At 41.9% G+C, this 21,039-nt stretch overlaps 1 protein-coding gene across 2 annotated transcripts in view; it reads left to right on the forward strand.

Moving 5' to 3' along the window:
- Nucleotides 1-21,039, forward strand: part of SNX22 (sorting nexin 22) — a 69,880-nt gene that overhangs the window by 44,929 nt on the left and 3,912 nt on the right. For both annotated transcript variants that reach the window (XM_088443718.1, XM_088443716.1), the window contains 3 exons: nucleotides 3,656-3,750; nucleotides 6,132-6,164; nucleotides 7,766-7,833. In XM_088443718.1, coding sequence (XP_088299844.1) covers nucleotides 3,656-3,750; nucleotides 6,132-6,164; nucleotides 7,766-7,833 — 196 coding nt within the window. The remainder of the gene's footprint in view (nucleotides 1-3,655; nucleotides 3,751-6,131; nucleotides 6,165-7,765; nucleotides 7,834-21,039) is intronic.

The raw sequence follows: 21,039 nt of genomic DNA on the forward strand, positions 1-21,039 counted from the left end.
TCTGTCTGCTGCCATTAGATATAAGGGAACATGAAACTAGACAGTTGTTTTATGCTGTATGAGGATGACACATCGATGTCCGGAACATATTGCACTGTAATAACAGTGACAGCACCACCCCAATAGCAGCCTATACATTCATGGTGCCTGGCAGCATGCAGCTATAAAGGTACAAAAAGGGCCTGATACAGAGGTGCCCACTAACTGCACTCAGGACTGATATGTACGCAGTTGGTCAATGTTGGAAACACTGCGCATGTATCTACGTGGTTACCGCTCAGGCATCTACGTGGTTACCGCGCAGGCATCTACGTGGTTACCGCGCAGGCATCTACGTGGTTACCGCGCAGGCATCTCCGTGGTTACCGCCCAGGCATCTCCGTGGTTACCGCCCAGGCATCTCCGTGGTTACCGCCCAGGCATCTCCGTGGTTACCGCCCAGGCATCTCCGTGGTTACCGCGCAGGCATCTCCGTGGTTACCGCGCAGGCATCTCCGTGGTTACCGCAGAGGCATCTATATGGTTACCGTGCAGGCATCTACCTCTTCAAAGGGAACAGCATCTGAATCCTGTGTATAAAGAGATGGCAAAGAATTTCAGAACATTATAGTAAGTATATATAAAACTATTACATATACACAGATGGAAAATGTGTATTCTGTGTGTTTGCATAAAGATTTGCTGCATAGCTATCAGTAGCATAACAGACCTACCAATGGGACCTTTCTTACAGTGAGATTTATGAAATAATGTAGTTAGATTATTTGTAGGGCACCATTGTGACAAGGGGCCTGTAGGGCGCCATTGTGACCAGGGGCTGCTGAAGCAGGTGAGATGCAATCTTGGCAATATGTAGAATTACACACTACAAGCTGATTCCGCTCAGTAAGGCATGAAGCTCTGCTGTAACTTTACACCAACCTTTTATTCCAGTGAAAATTGAAGGACATGGTGATGTTTGCTGTGACAAAATGAATATTTATCTGTTCTGCCTGGTTTGGTGCCAAAAGAAAAGAAGAGACAAAAGAAATATGCCCATGTTCAACTGTACCCATATTATACATGGTACTAGCTGCATGGCAATATTAATTCCATATACGAAAACAAAACGGACAATTCTTGTCTAATAACCAGCAATGTATGTATCTATCAAAATTAAACCATGAGGAATTTGTTCATAATTTGATCAGAACATTTAAGCTTGCAGACCAGGGGCCAGGGCTCCTCATTTTCCTGCACTATCACATGAGCTTCAAACCTCATTAAATTGCAGTTAAAATTAACTCGTCTTCCAAAAGAAAACAGACAATAACTTGGATGTCTTCAGTAAATTGCAGAAATTCTTATATCATCCAAAAGTAGATAGATGCCCCTTAATTCATGTTTAAACAGCTATCTATCATTAGTTCAGATGTATGCAGCATAGAGGTGTGCTACGCTTCATACATTCATTCAGTTAGTGTGATAATTATACTATACACAGAAGTGTTTCGCCGATTGTGAAGAGCTGCAGTTACTATGCTCCATCACAAGTCCTGCCCATTTTTGGTGATGTCACGCATGGACTTACCCACTACTTTCAGAAGTGGATACATCCCTTTCTCAAAGTTGGATCCTTTACACCTTCTCCTCTTCCTCCAGAAAACGGATTGATGTTACAGGGTTTTTTTCTCACGACCAGTTGACATGTGGAAAAATATATCCATATATCAATATTTCAGGAGGTCAATTCCAATCTTAGTTCATAGACAAGGAGATCAAAATCCCCAAATACCCTGTGACACGCCAGCGTACCCCACTCACAGCAGAAATATGATGTGTGTTCCTCAAGAGGTTTCTTTTAAAGATCCCATCACCCGGAAATTACAGAGAGATAGAACAGCAGTATCCTGCGTACCGTAACTCACATCAACACATGCAGAAACACCATATAAAGGTTTCTTTGGTGGGAAAACATAGCAAGCGTACCGAAACTCACAGTAAGAACAGTGATTAACCACTCATAATGGTTTCTTTTCTCTGTATCCGTCAATGTAGAATAGACTCCCAAAAATTGCAATCAGGGGATACCAGATTAAAAAATTTATTACCAACAAACTTATGGAACTTTATGAAGAATTATAGATTTTTTCGGGACAATATTTGGAAATGAAGATCTGAACAATACACGCTGAATTTATACAACTGCTCCACGACATGAAATGAGACATCGGCGTCATAGTCTATAATTATAGGTTTTGGCTAACTATTCAGTTGTTCTTCCGTGATGACTATTGTGTTTCTATAATGTGTCTTATTTTTGATTTATGTTATGTAATGTTCAGTCTTCATTTCCGGGTGTGCCACTTACAAAGTTATGCTTGCGTTCCATCGCTAAGCAACAGGGTATTTCCGCTCCCGGCGGTAAGCGTCGCGTCACTTCCGTTTGACATGTGACGCGACTCTGCTTCTATGAGGAGTGTAGGCTACGTGCTATCCGGCTGCTTCCAGTGCACAGTGTGCGCAAACAGCTTGATTACCTGACATGTGAGTTTGGCACACTCGGATTGGCTTCCATTTAGGGGGTTTGCCTCACGAGATAACGTGATTGGCGGATGTTTGTTTAAATAATGGTCTGTATTACACTTCCTTACATGTCTTGAAAAAGGCTCTCATATGAGCCGAAACGCGCGTCGACTAAGGAGTGTTTTCTTCAGATCCCCTGTGGTGAGGTATGTCTCTATAAGCTTTGGGTTCTTTTTGGACTATCGCCCAAATCCTTGTTTATGACATTACCCACGTTATCCACAAGGGAGATCATTTGCCATTTTTATCTATTTATTTTTATTTTTCTATTTGTTGCTATTTTTTCGCATGTGATTTATTGTACTATTTATGGATTAACTTTTTGGTGCTGTGGAACTAAGTTTGTTGGTAATAAATTTTTTAATCTGGTATCCCCTGATTGCAATTTTTGGGAGTCTATTCTACATTGACGGATACAGAGAAAAGAAACCATTATGAGTGGTTAATCACTGTTCTTACTGTGAGTTTCGGTACGCTTGCTATGTTTTCCCACCAAATAAACCTTTATATGGTGTTTCTGCATGTGTTGATGTGAGTTACGGTACGCAGGATACTGCTGTTCTATCTCTCTGTAATTTCCGGGTGATGGGATCTTTAAAAGAAACCTCTTGAGGAACACACATCATATTTCTGCTGTGAGTGGGGTACGCTGGCGTGTCACAGGGTATTTGGGGATTTTGATCTCCTTGTCTATGAACTAAGATTGGAATTGACCTCCTGAAATATTGATATATGGATATATTTTTCCACATGTCAACTGGTCGTGAGAAAAAAACCCTGTAACATCAATCCGTTTTCTGGAGGAAGAGGAGAAGGTGTAAAGGATCCAACTTTGAGAAAGGGATGTATCCACTTCTAAATATATTTATATAGCGCCCAGGTGTAGTTCTTTTTTGATTTTTGTGTATAAGATTGTCTATGTGTGAGTGTGGTGACACTCACTATCATTGAGAACTCCCATTATTGGCGACTGTGCGCAGACTGGGTAGAAACTTTTTTATTATATTATATATTACCCACTACTTTGTCTATCTCTGGAACAGTTGTAATATGGCAAAGATCTTAAATGTTGACATCTATTTTGTTGTAGGGGGTGTTGTGGTTCAACCAAGAAGTCCCAAAAGAGTTGTTAGATTTTCTGAAACTGAAACATTTCACACAAAGCAAAAAGAACTGCAGCTTGGAGTGAGTATATACGTATATAACCTATTGGTGTGATCAGATATTATATTGTTTAGAGTAGGTTAAGGAAATCATGAATATTTACTGAAAAGTTATCTACCATGTCATGTTGTTAGTCTTGAGAGTGTAGAATCTATATTATTGTCCCAAAGGAAACCGCCAGCCTTTCAAGCTGCCATGTAGACAAGAAGCTCTAGGATCTTCTGTGTGATTGGTTATTGCAAAGTGGAATAAACATGAAATCTTTATATATTATAATGAAGTTTTCCAGCTATTTGTATGTAGAACGTCGTGCTAAGGTTACCCTCTGCTATGACAGTGTCATTATGTGTCATAATGACACATACCAATTACCTAAAGTTATCAACAAATGTGCTTTCCTGTTAGCAGCAGACTTGGTTTTACCACGTTTATCTGTTTACGTCTAATACTTACAAATAATTTACAATCAGACTTGAACATATACACTGTCGCAATTTACAGAGCAAAGCAACAAACCGTATGATGGCATCACCCAATCAGATAAAACCGAGGGGGCAACTCAATTACCGTTGATTGATATGAGGTGCCCGAGTTCTGATTATTTCTATGGCACCTCGGGTCCACCAACACTGCAGATTTGTCTTTGCACCCCATAGAGGTTGCTGTACCATAGATCTAGGGGATGAGTGCAGTTGAATGTTGCAACTATTCATTCCCCAGGAATTGAATGCAGGCTTTAGATTGTAGAAATGGTGCAAAATAATTTAAAATGCTTATTTATTAACTAAACAACTGTTTTGTATAATATTTTGTGAACAAAACATACAAAATAGATCCAAAGTGTGTATAACACATATATCATTTCTAACATTGGCTAGATGGGATGCAGTCAGGAAGCCGTCGGTTGAAATGCCGACCGCCGGCTTCCCGACTGTGCAATCCCGACAGAGGACCAATGATAGGCGTCAAAATCCTGACGCCTATCATTATCCCTATGCTGGGAGCCCGACGCCTGGCATACCGAATGAAGGTAAGCGATGGTGATGGGCACGGACATCCGCTTTTGGGAGGGTTCGGTTAGGGGCTCTCAGGGGGGACTTAGGGTTAGACACCCCCCCGGGAGGGTTAGGCACTCACGGGAGGCACCCCCAGGGGGAGGTCAGGGTTAGGCACCCCCCCCCGGGAGGGTTAGGTTTAGGCTGCGGGGATGGGGGGGTTAGGTTTAGGCACTTACGGGGGGTTAGAGATAGTCACTAGGGTGGAGGTTAGGATTAGAAGGTTAGTGAAACTTACATTAATTACCTGTCGGACCTTCACTGCTGCCGGTCTTCCGGCGTCGGGATTTGAACCGCCGGACATAGGTATTCATACCGATCCTAGCTAAATACCCTGGAAACTAGAGTGCATCTAGCCTTTACGTCTTGCAGCTTTTAGGCTGGGCATACTGAGTGATCACCAATCCATGTCACCCTCAGAGTGGCACGCTGCACAAGAGGCTTGTTTACTTCAAACACAGTGACATCAGGATTATGATCTGCCAAAGGTGGCTTAGTTTATACAGAGGACATGGTACAACTGTCCCCCTAAACGTCAAATAGTTTTAGTTGAGGTTAGGTACTAGTTGCAGGAGAGAGCGAGAGTTAGGTAATCCATTACAGAGAGGATATATCTAGTTTTTATTTTTAATCCATAATAAGTGCATGAAGTTGAAGTATTCCTACATAAATGCCTCTCACATTGAGTATTAAAATAACTATGTTACTTTATTGGATTTATATCTACAAAAATATATTTAATGTGTATAGTGGATTTTATAACCGAGAGTCCGAGAACATGCAAACTCAGCCAGTGTACGAGAGTCCGAGAACATGCAAACTCAGCCAGTGTACTAGAGTCTGAGAACATGCAAACTCAGCCAGTGTACTAGAGTCCGAGAACATGCAAACTCAGCCAGTGTACTAGAGTCCGAGAACATGCAAACTCAGCCAGTGTACTAGAGTCCGAGAACATGCAAACTCAGCCAGTGTACTAGAGTCCGAGAACATGCAAACTCAGCCAGTGTACTAGAGTCCGAGAACATGCAAACTCAGCCAGTGTACTAGAGTCCGAGAACATGCAAACTCAGCCAGTGTACTAGAGTCTGAGAACATGCAAACTCAGCCAGTGTACTAGAGTCTGAGAACATGCAAACTCGCATGTTTTTAGACTCAAAATACTCTTACAATTTAAACTTATCCAGATGTTTTCCCATTTTGTAGATAAAACTCAAACAATCTGAGAGGTTACTGCTAAACTCACATTTTCTAAACTCTCATCCTATTATATTTGTCCCTAAGTGTTTTCCTGTATGAACTATACAAAAAGGCTAGTAATTAATGCCCTGTAAATTTTCTTTCCAACAGGTCCTTGACAGATATCGCTCTGGAAGGAAACAGGTACAGTATATTCTATTTCCTGCTCTCCATGGCACACCAGTTTTTTTTCCCCACGATGACCTCAGTGTTTCACATTTATTTATTTATTTTAAGCCATTTAACACTTGTAGAGTAAGTGCTCTTCAACTAATGCAAACAAGGTGCATCGTTTTCTCTCCTTCATATAATACATACTACTTTGTGTTTATGACTTCTATCCCACCCGTTTCCACACATAACTGTAGAAATCCTGCAAACATGAGGACATGTTCATCATGTCGACACTGACAAAATGTCGACATGGTGATAATGTTGTCAAGAAGTATTTAGTCTAACCCTAATGCTAATGTCATGATGTCGTCATCTAACATGTCAGCATCTAACATGCGACATTCTGATGTCAACATTATGAGGAGGTACTTGAGGACTGGAGATGAGAACCACTGATCTAGACCAGTGTTTCACAATTTCAGTCCTCCAGGAATCCTAACTGCATGTATTCCAGGAGCAAATTATTAATCACAAGTGAAATAATTAGTTCCACTTGTCGATATTTTAAAAAGTGTCAGTCAGCAATTATGTTTTTATAGATATGCATCTTTTCACTTTAAGCCATAAAACAATTAAAAACACATAAAATAAACAAAGTTTGTTAAATCTCCTATAATTTAGCAGATGAAAAATCCCAGACAGCTGAATTTACATATAAAGAGGTCCCTCAGTTGCCTTTATTAGTTAGGTCGCCCAACTCTGAACTCGGGTTCTACTTTGTGCCTTTTCCCCACCAGGTGGGGATTCATCTGCAAAATAATTGCTCCATCTAGTGGTCAAATATATAATTTCAACCTACAAATAGCTATGGGAGAAAAATCTTGAAGTTAAGGATACAAACAACAGCAACAACAAAAAAACAGTAGATTACACAATGGAGTATAATTGTTTAAGAATAGAAAAGGGTACCTATATATAAATGTATATTCTATAGTAACATGAACTCAAGCATGCAAATGTCAAACCTGTTTAGAAGCCCTTGGTCTGGAAATAATCTGTTTTACAATGTTTCCATTTTTTTTATTGACTCCTTTAATCTTTGTGTTTGATCTCCAATCCTCAAATTCCTGCTGGCAACCCATGTTATTTATAATATATTTAAAATATAATGTTGTTCCAGTATGAAAAGTGTGAATGTGTGGGGAGGAGGCAGGGTGTATAGAGATATCCAGGTCAGGGTGAGTGTTTAACAATGAGTAGCTCCCTCTAAAGTATATTTTTCTTAGCTCTCATCCCCCTCATCTCAGCTAGCAAAACAAAGGGGAATAAAATAATATGTTAGAAAGGGTTTAATGACCCCTTCTCTTCGTTACCAACACCACGGAGAAGAGAGACACAGGACTGGCTCTGCTGTAATACTGAGGTCCCAGCCATGGGGCCACACAGTTTTGCTAATTGTATTTTGTTTGTATTTAATTTCTTAAATGTCCAGTGAACCCCATATCTTAATGCCTGTACAGCAAAACTGACAGTTTATTTTGTGTCATGTTTTATAGAGGGTGTAAATATCTGTGTAATGCCTGTTACCATTGAATTTACTGCTGTAAATAGTGCATTTCTTTCCTCCCCAGTTCTCAATTGGCACACAAAGCAGTAGTAGGATTTTATAAGGACCTGTACATTTTTCCTCCTGATACAGGTAAGATATCTCACCGTACTAAGACAGTAGCACACTGCCCCTGCCCTATTACAAATCACTTATGGATCAATCAATCTCAAGTGATCCCATTTTTATTTTCTGGTTGCATGTCCATTTAAGTTATCACCCCTGTATGCCAAACCACAAAATCTTTCTGTTACTCGCTTCCTTTTGGAAAGGAGGACTGCAATTTTCATGTTTGTAGGTGTTTACACAAATGTAAGTATCTTGGGACTGGGAAGGTGTCTAGATCTATTTTTGGGCACACATTACATTATCTAACTTTTTATTGATTAAACAAGGGGGGTCAATCAAACCATAATAATTGTTAAATTATGACTTCAGGGTGCCACTATCCCAGCTTGGAAATATCAGTTTTTTTTTTTTTTTGTGGGAGTCTCTCTCTCTCCCCCTTTTAGCGGCTCCCCGCTAAAGCAGCTTGCTCTGTGCCTTCCCCACCCATGGACCGTAGTGTCCCGCGGGTGAGAAAAGTTGTGGTGACCGATCTCCTCTAGTTGAATAGATGCCGTGAGGGGAGAGTTTGGGGGAAGCCTGCCCGACCTCTATCGATTCTATCTTATTATTATTATTATCCTTTATTTATATGGCGCCACAAGTGTTCTGCAGCGCCTTCCATAGTACATAAAACTAATAAGTGAACAAGAAACAAGTAACTTACAGTACATTACAGTTCTGAACAAGGACATGATTTATATACATTGCTGCAATAGCGATTAAAACACTCACAATAAGCAGCAGGGAGTTGGCAGTCACGTGTTAGGTCCCCTTATGGGGAGTAGAGAGTAGAAAGAAATGTAAAGAGAAGCACATGAGGGAAGAGGTCCCTGCTCGTGAGAGCTTACATTCTAAAGGGGAGGGGCAGACAGACAGGCGTGACACAGAAGGGGAAGATAGGAAGGAAAGAGCATGAAGTGGGTTAGGATGAGAGCTGGAAGGTCTTGATGAAGTAGTTGGTCTTGAGAGCCTGTTTGAAGATTTGTAGAGAGGTGGAGAGTCTGATATGGAGAGAATTCCAGAGGTAGGGAGCAGCACGGGCAAATCTTGGAGGCGGGAGTGGGAGGAAGTAATCAGTTGGCAAGAGAGGCGGCATGCATTTGTTGAGCGAAGTGGACGGCTGGAGTGTGAAGGGAGAGAAGATCAGAAATTTATGTGGGAGAGGATGTGGTGAGGGCTTTGTAGACGAGTGTAAGAACCTTGCATTGGCATCTGAAGGGGAAGGGGAGCCAGTGTAGGTCTTCAAGGAGAGGGGAAGCAGATGTAGAACATTTAGAGAGGAAGATGAGCTAAGCAGTAGCATTGAGGACTGATTGTAGTGGAGAGAGGTGGGAGACTGGGAGGCCAGCTAGGAGAAGGTTACAGTAGTCCAATCAGGAGATGATCAGCGAATGGATGAGGGTTTTAGTGGCATCCTTGGTGAGGAAGGGTCTAATCCTGGAGATATTTTTTAGGAGGAAATGGCAGGACTGCGAGAGGTGCTGAATGTGTGGTTTAAAGGAGAGGGAGGAGCCTAGAATAACTCAAAGACAGCACACTTTGGGGCTAGAGGAGATAGTTGTGCCATCAATAGATAATTAAATTGTGGGAAGTGAGGTATGGAAGAGGGAGGGAAGATGATCAGCTCAGTCTTAGACATGAAAATATATAATAAACTATCAATTAACATGGTGTTATATAGAGGTTCTTAGTACATGTTTGGCCAAAGATGTTTGCCCACCTACCATGTCTTTGGCCAAACATGTACTAAGAACCTCTATATAACACCATGTTAATTGATAGTTTATTATATATTTTTGATATTTATTATTCTTCGTACTTAGAGTGTGCATCAGTTTCCCCCCCTTTTTTCTGCAACAGTCTTAGACATGTTAAGTTTAAGAAGGCGATGGGACATCCATGATGAGATAGCAGAGAGACAGTTGGAGATACGGGTAAGTAGCGAGGGGGAGAGGTCAGGAGTGGAAAGGTAAATTTGAGTATCATCAGCATAGAGATGATATTGGAGGTCAAAAGAGTTAATGAGTTTACCTAAAGAGGAGGTATATAGGGAGAACCTTGGGGAACTCCTACTGTTAGAGGAAGTGGGGGGGAGAGGAGACATGAGAGGAGACAGAGAAGGAACGATCAGAGAAGCAGGAGGACAGCCAGGAGAGGGCAGTGTCACGTAGACCAAAAGAGTGAAGGGTTTGTAGGAGGAGAAAGTGGTCTACAGTGTCAAATGCAGCAGAGAGATCAAGGAAAATGAGCAGAGAGTAGTGGCCCTGGGATTTGGCAGCAAGGAGGTAATTGCTGACTTTTGTGAGAGCAGTTTCAGTGGAGTGGAGAGAACGGAAGCCAGATTGAAATGAGTCAATGAGAGAGTGGGAGGAAAGAAAGGTGGCAAGGCGGTTGTAAACAATACGCTCAAGGAGTTTGGAAGCAAAAGGGAGAAGAGAGATGGGTCGGTAGTTGGAGAGTATGTTAGGATCAAGGGTAGTTTTTTTTAAGAATGGGGGAGACAAGGGCATGTTTGAATGCAGAAGGGACAGTGCCAGATGATAGGGAGAGATTGAGGAGGTGGGCAAGATGGGAACAGGCAGAAGGAGGCAGGTAACAGAGGAGACGGGAACGTATAGCGTCAAGAGGGGAAGTGGAAGAAGGGGTGGACCGGATGAGGGCCATGACTTCCTCTCCAGAAACAGGAGAGAAGGATGTCAGAGTTTGTGAGACAGAAGGAGAGGAGTGGTCAGGGAAAGGAGGGGCAGGAGTGTTGAGGGTCTGATGGGATATGATGTCCTCACGTATTAAGTCAATTTTAGATGTAAAGTAGGTGGCAAATTCAAGGGCAGAGAGTGAGGAGGGGAAAGGCAGAGGAGGGAGTTGAAAGTGGCAAAGAGACGCTGGGGGTTTGAGGACTGGGAGGAGATGAGGTTCTTGAAATATGATTGTTTGGAGAGGAACAGGGCAGCACTGTAGAATGAGAAAATGGAGGAAGTCAGGGGTAAATTTACTAAAGTGAGAGTTTTTACAAGTGAGTTTTAAAAGTGATGTTGCCCATAGCAACCAATCAGATTCCACTTAACATTTAACTAGCACCTTCTAGAAGATAACAGCTAGAATCTGATTGGTTGCTATGGGCAACATCACTTTTAAAACTCACTTCTAAAAACTCTCACTTTAGTAAATTTACCCGTTAGAGCGTGATTTCCTCCACTGTCGCTCGGCAATTCTTGAACACTTTTGCAGGTATCTGGTGCATTTGGAATGCCAGGGTTGTGGTGTGGATCTGCGAGAATGAGTAGTTATTACTGGAGCAACAGAGTCAAGAGCAGAAGTAAGGGGGGCATTGTACAGGGAAGTGGCTTGTTCAGGACAGGAGAGAGAAGGGATAGGTGATAGAAGCGAGTCCAGCAGGGAGGACAAAGCAACAGTGTCAATAGCCTCAATGTTAAGCTTAGTAATGGTAGCCTTAGGAGGTAAAGGAGGGGAAGGGAGAGAGTGATAAGTTAAAAGAGAGAAGGTGATGGTCAAAGAGGGAGAATGGGGAATTGGAGTAATCAGAAATATCATAACGGAGAATAAAGACCAGGTCAAGTGAGTGCTCACTCACATAGGAGGGTGATGAGGTCCATTGGGCAAGACCAAATGTTAAGGTGAGGGTAAGGAGTTTAGCAGCAGAGGATTCTGTGGGAATGTCAATAGGAATATTAAAATCACATAGGATAATGGAGGGAAGATCTGATTAGAGAAAGTGAGGGAGCCAGGAAGTGAAGTTGTCAAGGATTTTAGAGGGAGAGCCAGGGGGACGGTAAATGACAGCTACTCTGAGGTTTACTGGGTGGAAGAGGTGTATAGCATGAACCTCGAATGTGGGGAATGTAAGGGATGGGTCAGAGGGTATTAGCTGGTAGGAATAACTGGTGGATAGAAGGACCCCAACACCACCACCATGGCGACCCCCAGGGCAGGGGGTATGGGAGGTAAGGCCCCCAGAGGAGAGAGCAGCAGGAGAAGTGGTGTCAGGGGGTGATATCCAGGTTTCAGTAATGGCTATGAGATGTAGGGAGTTGGAGATGAAAAGGTCATGGGTGGGGACCAGTTTATTACAGACTGACCTGGCATTCCAGAGGGCACAGGATAGAGAGATAGCGTTTGTGGGGGAGATGTGAATAAGATTATCAGGGTTGCTGTAGTGTAGGGGAGAGATTAATTTGGGGGACCGATATGAATAGAGTTTAGTGATGGTGAAAGAACAGTGTTGGTAAATATGTATGCAGATTAACAAGTTTGTTATTGAGTGGATTAAAAGTGGGGATCTAATGTGTGCAGAAAATGAATAATAACCTGGAATGTTAGAAGATAAAGGATGTGAGGCTAGGCAAGAGAGCTAAGATAAAATGCAGCATTTCCAAGTGGAAAGGGGCAAACTGACAAACCTGACTAGCAAAAGTACAGTATGCATTGAAATATACAGTGCATCTGGAAAGTATTCACAACGTTTCACTTTCTCCACATTTTGTTATGTTACAGTCTTATTCCAAAATGGAATAAATTCATTTTTGCCCTCAAAATTCTACGCACAATACCCCATAATGACAATGTGTAAAAAGTTTTTTTTAGATTTTTGCAAATGTAATTAAAAAAACAACTAAGAAATCACATGTACATAAGTATTCACAACCTTTGCTCAATACTTTGTTGATGCACCTTTGGCAACAATTACAGCCTCAAGTCTTTTTGAATATGATGCCACAAGCTTGGCACACCTATCTTTGGGCAGTTTCGCCCATTCCTCTTTGCAGCACCTCTCAAATCCATCAGGTTGGATGGGAAGCGTCGGTGCACAGCCATTTTCAGATCTCTCCAGATGTCTTCAATTGGATTCAAGTCTGGGCTCTGGCTGGGCCACTCACGGACATTCACAGAGTTGTCCTGAAGCTACTCCTTTGATATCTTGGCTGTGTGCTTAGGGTCGATGTCCTGCTGAAAGATGAACCGTCGCCCCAGTCTGAGGTCAAGAGCGCTCTGGAGCAGGCTTTCATCCAGGATGTCTCTGTACATTGCTGCATTCATTTTTCCCTCTATCCTGACTAGTCTCCCAGCTCCTGCCGCTGCAAAAAATTCCCACAGCATGATGCCACCACCATGCTTCACTGTAAGGATGGTATTGGCCTGGTGATGAGCGTAGCCTGGTTTCCTCCAAACATACTGCCTGGCATTCACGCCAAAGAGTTCAATCTTTGTCTCTCATGGTCTGAGAGTCCTTCAGGTGCATTTTGGCAAACTCCAGGTGGGCTGCCATGTGCTTTTTACTAAGGAGTGGCTTCCGTCTGGCCACTCTACTATACAAGCCTGATTGGTGGATTGCTGCAGAGATGGTTGTCCTTCTGGAAGGTTCTCCTTTCTCCACAGAGGAATGCTGTATCTCTGACAAAGTGACCATCGGGTTCTTGGTCACCTCCCTGACTAGGGCCCTTCTCCCCCGATCGCTCAGTTTAGATGGCGGCCAACTCTAGAAAGAGTCCTGGTGGTTCCAAACTTCTTCCATTTACGGATGATGGAGGCCACTGTGCTCATTGGGACCTTCAGAGCAGCAAATATTTTTCTGTACCCTTTCCCAGATTTGTGCCTCGAGACAATCCTGTGTCAGAGGTCTACAGACAATTCCTTGGACTTCATGCTTGGTTTGTGCTCTGACATGCACTGACAAGTGTGGGACCTTATATAGACAGGTGTATGCCTTTCAAAATTATGTCCAATCAACTGAATTTAACACAGGTGGACTCCAATTAAGCTGTAGGAACATCTTAAGGATGATCAGTGGAAACAGGATGCACCTGAGCTCAATTTTGAGCTTCGTGGCAAAGGCCGTGAATATTTATGTACAAGTGATTTCTAAAGCTGCATACACACACAACGATTTAGTAAATGAACGATTTTAGTAAACTATCTTCATTCATTTTTCAAGGGAAAAATTAATGAAAATCGTTTACTAAAATCATTCATTTACTAAATGTAATGAACGATTTTTTTGAACTAAACTATTTTTGCATATTCCCTTACTGAAAATCGTCGAGTTGGTCAGTCTGACTGAACTACAAACGTGAACGCGCATGAACGATAATCGTTCATCGTTTTAACTCAGAAAGTGAACGATTTTTTGAACGATAAACAATATCATTATCGATAATCATTCAAAAACTCGTTGTGGGCGTGTATGCACATTTAGTGGTTTTTTTTCTTTTTTTTATTAAATTTGCAAAAATCTCAAAAAAACTTTTTACACGTTGTCATTATGGGGTATTGTTGAATTTATTCCATTTTAAAATAAGGCTGTAACATAACAAAATGTGGAAAAAGTGAAGCGTTGTGAATACTTTCCGGATGCACTGTATGTAAAACTCAGCACTAAGCTATTTTGGAAATTTGAAGTTTGAGACTGAGCCTAAAATTAAATACATATTTTTATATACATGTTTTTTTCATTATTTTTTTAATTGAAACTTGCATTTTCTAGAATTGAATGTAATAATTTTTTCAACAGTAATAAAAAAAAAAAGTTAGGTCTGGAGGATGTGGCTTGGAGCCAAACAAGATGGACACAAGTATACTTTAGGATTACCTGTAAAAGGGTACACTTATCCCCCGTATGCACTTTGCAGCCATCCGCTGGCTGTGACGGAGTCTTTGGTCTGAGCTTCACCTAACTCTACATCAAGCTGCGAGTCAGAGATGCCATCTCCCTAGTGGATAGGCTGTCTCTTTACCCGGACTGTCTCTGACCGCTTTTAGTGCAGATCATCATTGTATACTCACCTACAACAAGACTCCTGGTTGTCTCTTTTCTTGCGAGTTAGGGGTTTTCCTCTCTCCAGCCACATGCATGTGTCTACTGTAGTGATCCCGTGACCGTGCTGCTCTCCACGTCACCTAAACACTACCTCAACACTACCTGGCTGCACTTCTCTGATGTGCTGCTCCAGCATACACCCTTCCTTACCTAGCTGGTTCAGATTGCCACTCACTGGGAACCGAAGTGGGTGTTGTACACTACTGCTGTCCCCTCTGGGTGACTCTTACACTCAACTGCCTTCTAGCTAGGGATGGTCATCGGAAGCCGATGGCTAGCAACCATCGATTTTCCCAATTCGATGTACTTTTTCCATCAAATTGCGGGTATTAGATGGATGCAGCTTTCCGATGCATGACAGCTTCTATGCAGCTGCAGACAACCTGAAGTGGTGTCTACAGCTCAGCATATGTGCGCACATTATAATCATTGATGATTATACTATTGGCTGGTTTAAATGTGATGGCTAGTGACCATCACATAGCTAGATTTGATGTTGGAAGCCCAGTAACCATTCAATGCCGGGTTTCCGATGTCCATTCAAACTTCTAGCCCTGTCTGTCTTGTCCTATGCTAGCTGCCCAGTGCTTCCCTACCCATGCAGCTTCCCATCAGTAGACTCACTTATGCCTCTCCTCCTACCTGCTCTGGCTACACATACCTCAGAAATTGCACCGCACTCCATAGGTAAAACTCCTAGCTTTTTAACGAGGAAAGACCAGTAAGAGAACACCAAGAAATATTCAGCAAAATCTAGAGACTCCACCACTCAAGCAGCATTCAAACAAATCTCTGTCTCTGTACTCTCCCAGACTACACCTTTGGCTGTACCACTTTCTTTACCACCACTGTTCTCTCAGGACTCCTTACCAGATGCACCTCCTCAAACCGTGTTACCGAAATCTGACTGTGGAGATCTGGGGAACAGGATCTAAAACCCTGCAAACTAAGTAGAACCTCCTTACACTACCTACTATACAAGACCTGCAGACCTTAGAAGCCCACATCCACGAGGCGGTTCATGTCCAAATATCATCATTGCAAAATTATCTCATGCAATAGCAGACTGCGTTGTCACATGAGTTCTTACAAAAATGTAATTGAGTTATTGAACAATCTCCCAGATTATGTTTTTGATGGGGCACATAAAGCCCTCAAACTACGAGGCCTCCAGGCAGAGAAACCGCAACATTATTTTCAGACTCTACTTTAAAGTCGAGCAAGCTATCCTTCAAAAGGCCCATTGTGTAGACTAAATAGATTTAAAAGGTAACAAGGTACAAATATTCCAAGACCTATCTCTGAATACCCTTCAGCAGTGTCGGATCCTCCACCCACTTACAGATGAACTTTAGAAACATAACATTACATTTTGCTGGGATTTTCCCCAGTGTCCATGTCATACATAGTGGCAGGTTGCTTACCCTCAATGAATATGGAGACCTTCCATTTTTTTTGCGACAATCTGAGCATCCCATAGGTCCAAATCCCAGACTGGTGGTCTCTCTCCCCAATTCCAAAATCTTAACCATTGATAAGAGCAGAATGGCAAACTGTACGTAGGAGTAGAATATGACAGAGCTCTGGAAAAGGTGCTAGGTGCCAAGAACTGTGTAATTTGCTAAATGTTTCGCCCTACATCAGTTACTATGCCATATCCTTATTCATTACTCTTTGGGTATTAGTTACCCATCCACCTTTGTTGACTGTTTGAAGATACCTTTATTTGCTAGTCCCTTATTTTACTTTACACCGAAGAAGTTTCCCTTTCAGTATATTGCTTTTGTAGCAATTTACTTTTCCTTGATGGCAGTGACAGTCCTGCTACAAGTTGTATTAACTATGGCTGTTTACAACCCCTCTCTGATGCCTACTCATCCAATTATATTCCCCTTTTATTAATGTTTGAGTTTAGTGTTTTCCTTGACACTTTGTTCTTTTTAACCGATAGTATTCAGTATACCAGACTCGTTATATGTAGAGTCGAAATTTACCCAAGTTGTGAAGACAATTTTTGTAGCCCATCACCTACTTTCCTATCACCTCTATATCCTAACTCTGTTGTACACATGTTGCCCCATGGGACAGTTGCCCTTTCTCCATAGCCCAAGATGCAGATTGTTGTCATATCACTTATTTTATCTGTATGTGATATTGATCCTTTATACAGTAGACTCACTTAGAAGGCAGTGTCTGCCTTTTTTTTAATCATTATTTAACTACTACTCTAAAAACAAATTTGGGGTGTAGCTTGTAGCAATGTTGTTATCTAAAGACCATAAAATGACTGATATAACGGATACCTCTATTGGTGATGGTAGAAGTCTGTTGCTTAAGCCCTGATTTCTCATCAAAGGTTTTCCTTAGTGAACCTTTATGCCCGTAACCAGGGTCAACCCACATTTATAATCCAGGTCCTATAGCGTTGCAGGGAGATGATTGAGGGCACTGTGATATTAGGTGGAAACCTTATTTGGGCTTACTTGATCCACATACTGACTCATCGTTGGGGGTTTATCTGATGGAACATATTGACTCATCCTTGGGGGTTTATCTGATGGACTCTCATAGAGTTAGAAAATGTTTCCATGACAACCAGCTGGTGAATGTTTGGAAGATTCTCCACTCTAGTGAGTGGGTTTACAATTTTTACTTCCATCCCCAATACAGTTATTCCCACATGGTTTATCAGCCATAGACATTTGGACATGGTGTTAGATGCTCAGTTAGATCATTTTACTAACTCTCACAATATGCCTATTTATCTTTCGTTGGTCCTGGTCGAACACCTCCTTAAGCAATAGACTTGGAAATTAATTGAACCAATTATACAAGATGCCTCGTGTAGGGCCCTGTTGGAAGCAACTTTGAATGATTAATCTCTTTTATACCACTTTCAGACAGGAAAAAGCAGAAATCCTGGCTTTTACGTGGCATTTGCGTGCCGGGTTGTTTTGCCGTCCCTGATTGTACCCCCCTTCAGACAGAAGAGCAAATTATCGGGTTAAACATTTCATCCCGGTAATTTGCCGATTAGCAGAGGTATTTCTTCTGTCTGAAGGGGTCAACCTGGGTCGAAATTCCCAGGTCTCCGACCCTGGTAAATTCCTGGGGCGAAGTCCCGGGATTTTCGACTGGGGTTGACCCTTTCAGACAGAAAAAGGACCTGTGTTGATCAGCAAATTACAGGGTTGAAATGTTTGACCTGGTAATTTGTTTTTCTGTCTGAAAGGGGTATTAATGACAATGCGGAAACATCTAAATGAACTCTCTGGGCTATCCATAAATGAGTATACAACGGGGTACTTTTTTTTTTTTTTAAAGAAACAATGGGAAAAATGCAAAGAGGCAATTTAATAGAAATGTGATCTTTAAACTAAACACAGAGACCCTCTTCCATGATACTTTGGCTGAGCTACACGCCGCTAGATTGGATTTAAATAGGCTTCTATCTAATACCCCTTTTACACCAGAGCAAAAACCTGGGTTTTTGCTGGGTCTACCCAGGTCGCAGCTCAGTGTAAAAGGGTCTCTGAAATATAACCCAGGTCAAGTGACCCAGCAATCCAACCCAGGTAGCTACCAGGGTTGGACCCAGGATGGACCCGGGTAATGGTGCAGTGTAAACGGTGCGACCCGGGTTATCCGACCTGGGTCATGCCTAAAATTAGCTGATTGGTGGTTGTGGAGCAGTCACCTCCCACTTTTTATGACCTCACAGGTTTAGCAGGGCAGACCTGAGTTCAGTGTGAACAGGGCTAACCTGGGAGTAACCCAGATCGAAGGTGCAGTGTAAATGGGTCTGACCAGGGTTGGAACCATGTCCAAAAACCCAGGTCGGATCTGGGTTTTTGGTGGAAAAGAGGTATTACAGAACAAAATTGTCATTCAGACGATGCAGGAACAAATTCTTCCTATGGGGGGGAACAAACTGGGAAAACTTTTGGCACGTGCTCTTAGGTCACAAAAGTCTTTGTGATTTATTAATGCTGTGAAAGATTTTGAAAAAAGCCAACTAAACCATACAGACCAGCAAATTGCCAACATTTTCTACATGTATTACTTTCATTTATACAACTTGAAAGAGAGCTACAAAAATAAAGTCCATTTACATCTGCAGAATTAGAGGATGCCATCAAGTCCTCTCAATCTGGCAAGATCCCCTGCCCAGACAGACTGGGTACCCTCATGTTGCAGGCTTTTAACAAAATATCTAAAGACAGTTATTTTTTATCCCAAGCCTTGGCAGCCCACATAACTGTGACTCCTAAAGAGGCTAAGGAGGACTCATCCTTGTGATCCAGCTATCGCCTCATGTCCCTACATAGAACCTCTATATACCCCTGCCTATACCTTCTAATATCCTACCTATAAACCTCTAAGGATGACGCTAATTTGCGTACGCAGTCATACAGTAAATAAAGACTTCAGACCTGGAATCTGTGGCTCCAAAGCACAAGTATTATTCAAGCAAAAGTACAGTCAGTTACATGCTATTGATCCAGACACAATTCGGCGCAAAGGAATTATACAGACCCAAGTACAGTATACATACGCAGCGCTTCCAGACCAGATGTTAGGCATCAGCAAGAAACCCCTCGTCAATCAGCATTCAGCATGAAGACTAAAAGCCCAGTGTTGGAGCACACATATTTATACCCCCCAGGAATAAACGTTTGTTGCTGATGCCATTGGTTCCCAAGGGGGATACATCTGTTACAGAGCGTTTAACAGGCTGATTCAAATAGACCCAACCTAGCCTCTAACAACTGGGGGTCTCTGGATTCCCGCCTCATGCAACATCCTAACAGTTGTTCATATTATATACATTTTGTTGCTTGAAGTCTCTGCGGTCCATAAGTTGAGAATCAATGATGCGATCTCCACACCGACGATACCGGAATACTGTGGAAAGAGTACGCATCAGTACAAAACCAAACACGGCTTACTTAGCATGTATAAAACCTTAGTTACCAAATAATCTTTATTTCACAGCATTTATACTAAATGAACGCACTTAAATCTTATCCCTTAAAGCTTATGGAACCTTATAAGTGAATATGTAATGTGTGAGTATACAGGGTTTGATATAAAGACGCTAGTTAACTGGGTACAGATGCGTGCGCATTTAGCTACTAAACAGCGTTTTCATATAGGATCTTATGCATTTGCTAATATGCGATTAGTTAACAGCGCAATTGTGCGTATTAATGTGTATGAGAAATGATGAAAGATGCAATCGCATGGTGCTAATAGTAATATCGCCATATGTACTTAATTGTGAGTTTATCTAAAATGGCGCTTGGGGGGCCATTCGCATAATGGCGTCTTGCGATCTCATTTCCAAGATGGCGTCTTGCGGCCAGTCGCAAGATGGCGTCGCCGCGATTCAATTTTAAACTGATCTTGTCTCAGCCAATTATCCAGCTTCGACACTGGTTATAAACTTATTTGCCAAATAGGCAACCTAGGTTTAAACATTAAATTCTATAAAAGGCACAATCATCAAGGAGGGTTACAGCTAACTTCAACAGCTACCATCATATCATTGTACTTATTAACCAGGAGGGACAATTCTAAACAATGGGTGGCAGCTGAGGGTTCTGATCTACCAATTCCTATATTGCCTTGGCTCCTGAAAATATCCCATTCGACTATAAGTCCAATTTTGGATTTCCAGTGAAGACTTTGGTTGTATAATGCCATCTCTTCCACTTTCTCTCCCTGCACTCCTATGCTGAATTCCACCTGGTCTCCAACCAGGGTTGTTTGATTGTTTGACCCGGGCAGTGATTCTGCTTGTCTGGCCAGCTGTTGTCCTGTAGTTGGTTGTATTATTTACTGGAAAAACAGAAATTCCATCTCCTGAATGATAGATACTCCCAAGCCTGCCACTATATACTTACTAAAGGCAGACAAGGTATCTGATGGAGACAGCTGTCTCAATTTGAAATTATGTGTATACTAATCAGGCCCGCCCAATACATACAATCTCCGGTACATTTAAAAAAAAAAAATAAAAATAAAATGTCCTCTTGGAAGAACTATACAATTTTGCTAATTTCTCTTTGGAATGGGACTGAGACTTGGGGAGGTGGAATGGTCAATTGTCATTGTCTAAATTGTATCAGACATCACATGGTTGCTACTTCTGTAGCAGAGATTCGTTATAAGACTCGCTGGTATGCCTGCCCTGTATCCATTCATTAATATGACCCCACAGTTTTTTTTCAATCTGCTGGCTATGTAACAGATCTAGGGGTACTCTGTTCCTTATATTGGGGATTGTGATGCTCTAAGGTAATTTAGATGGAGGTGATTAGGCTGTCCGTTCAACACAGATTAGTTGCCATAAATGG

This window comes from Taudactylus pleione, unplaced genomic scaffold, assembly GCF_031769625.1.
Source record: "Taudactylus pleione unplaced genomic scaffold, aTauple2 ptg000019l, whole genome shotgun sequence".
NCBI classification, from domain to species: domain Eukaryota; kingdom Metazoa; phylum Chordata; class Amphibia; order Anura; family Myobatrachidae; genus Taudactylus; species Taudactylus pleione.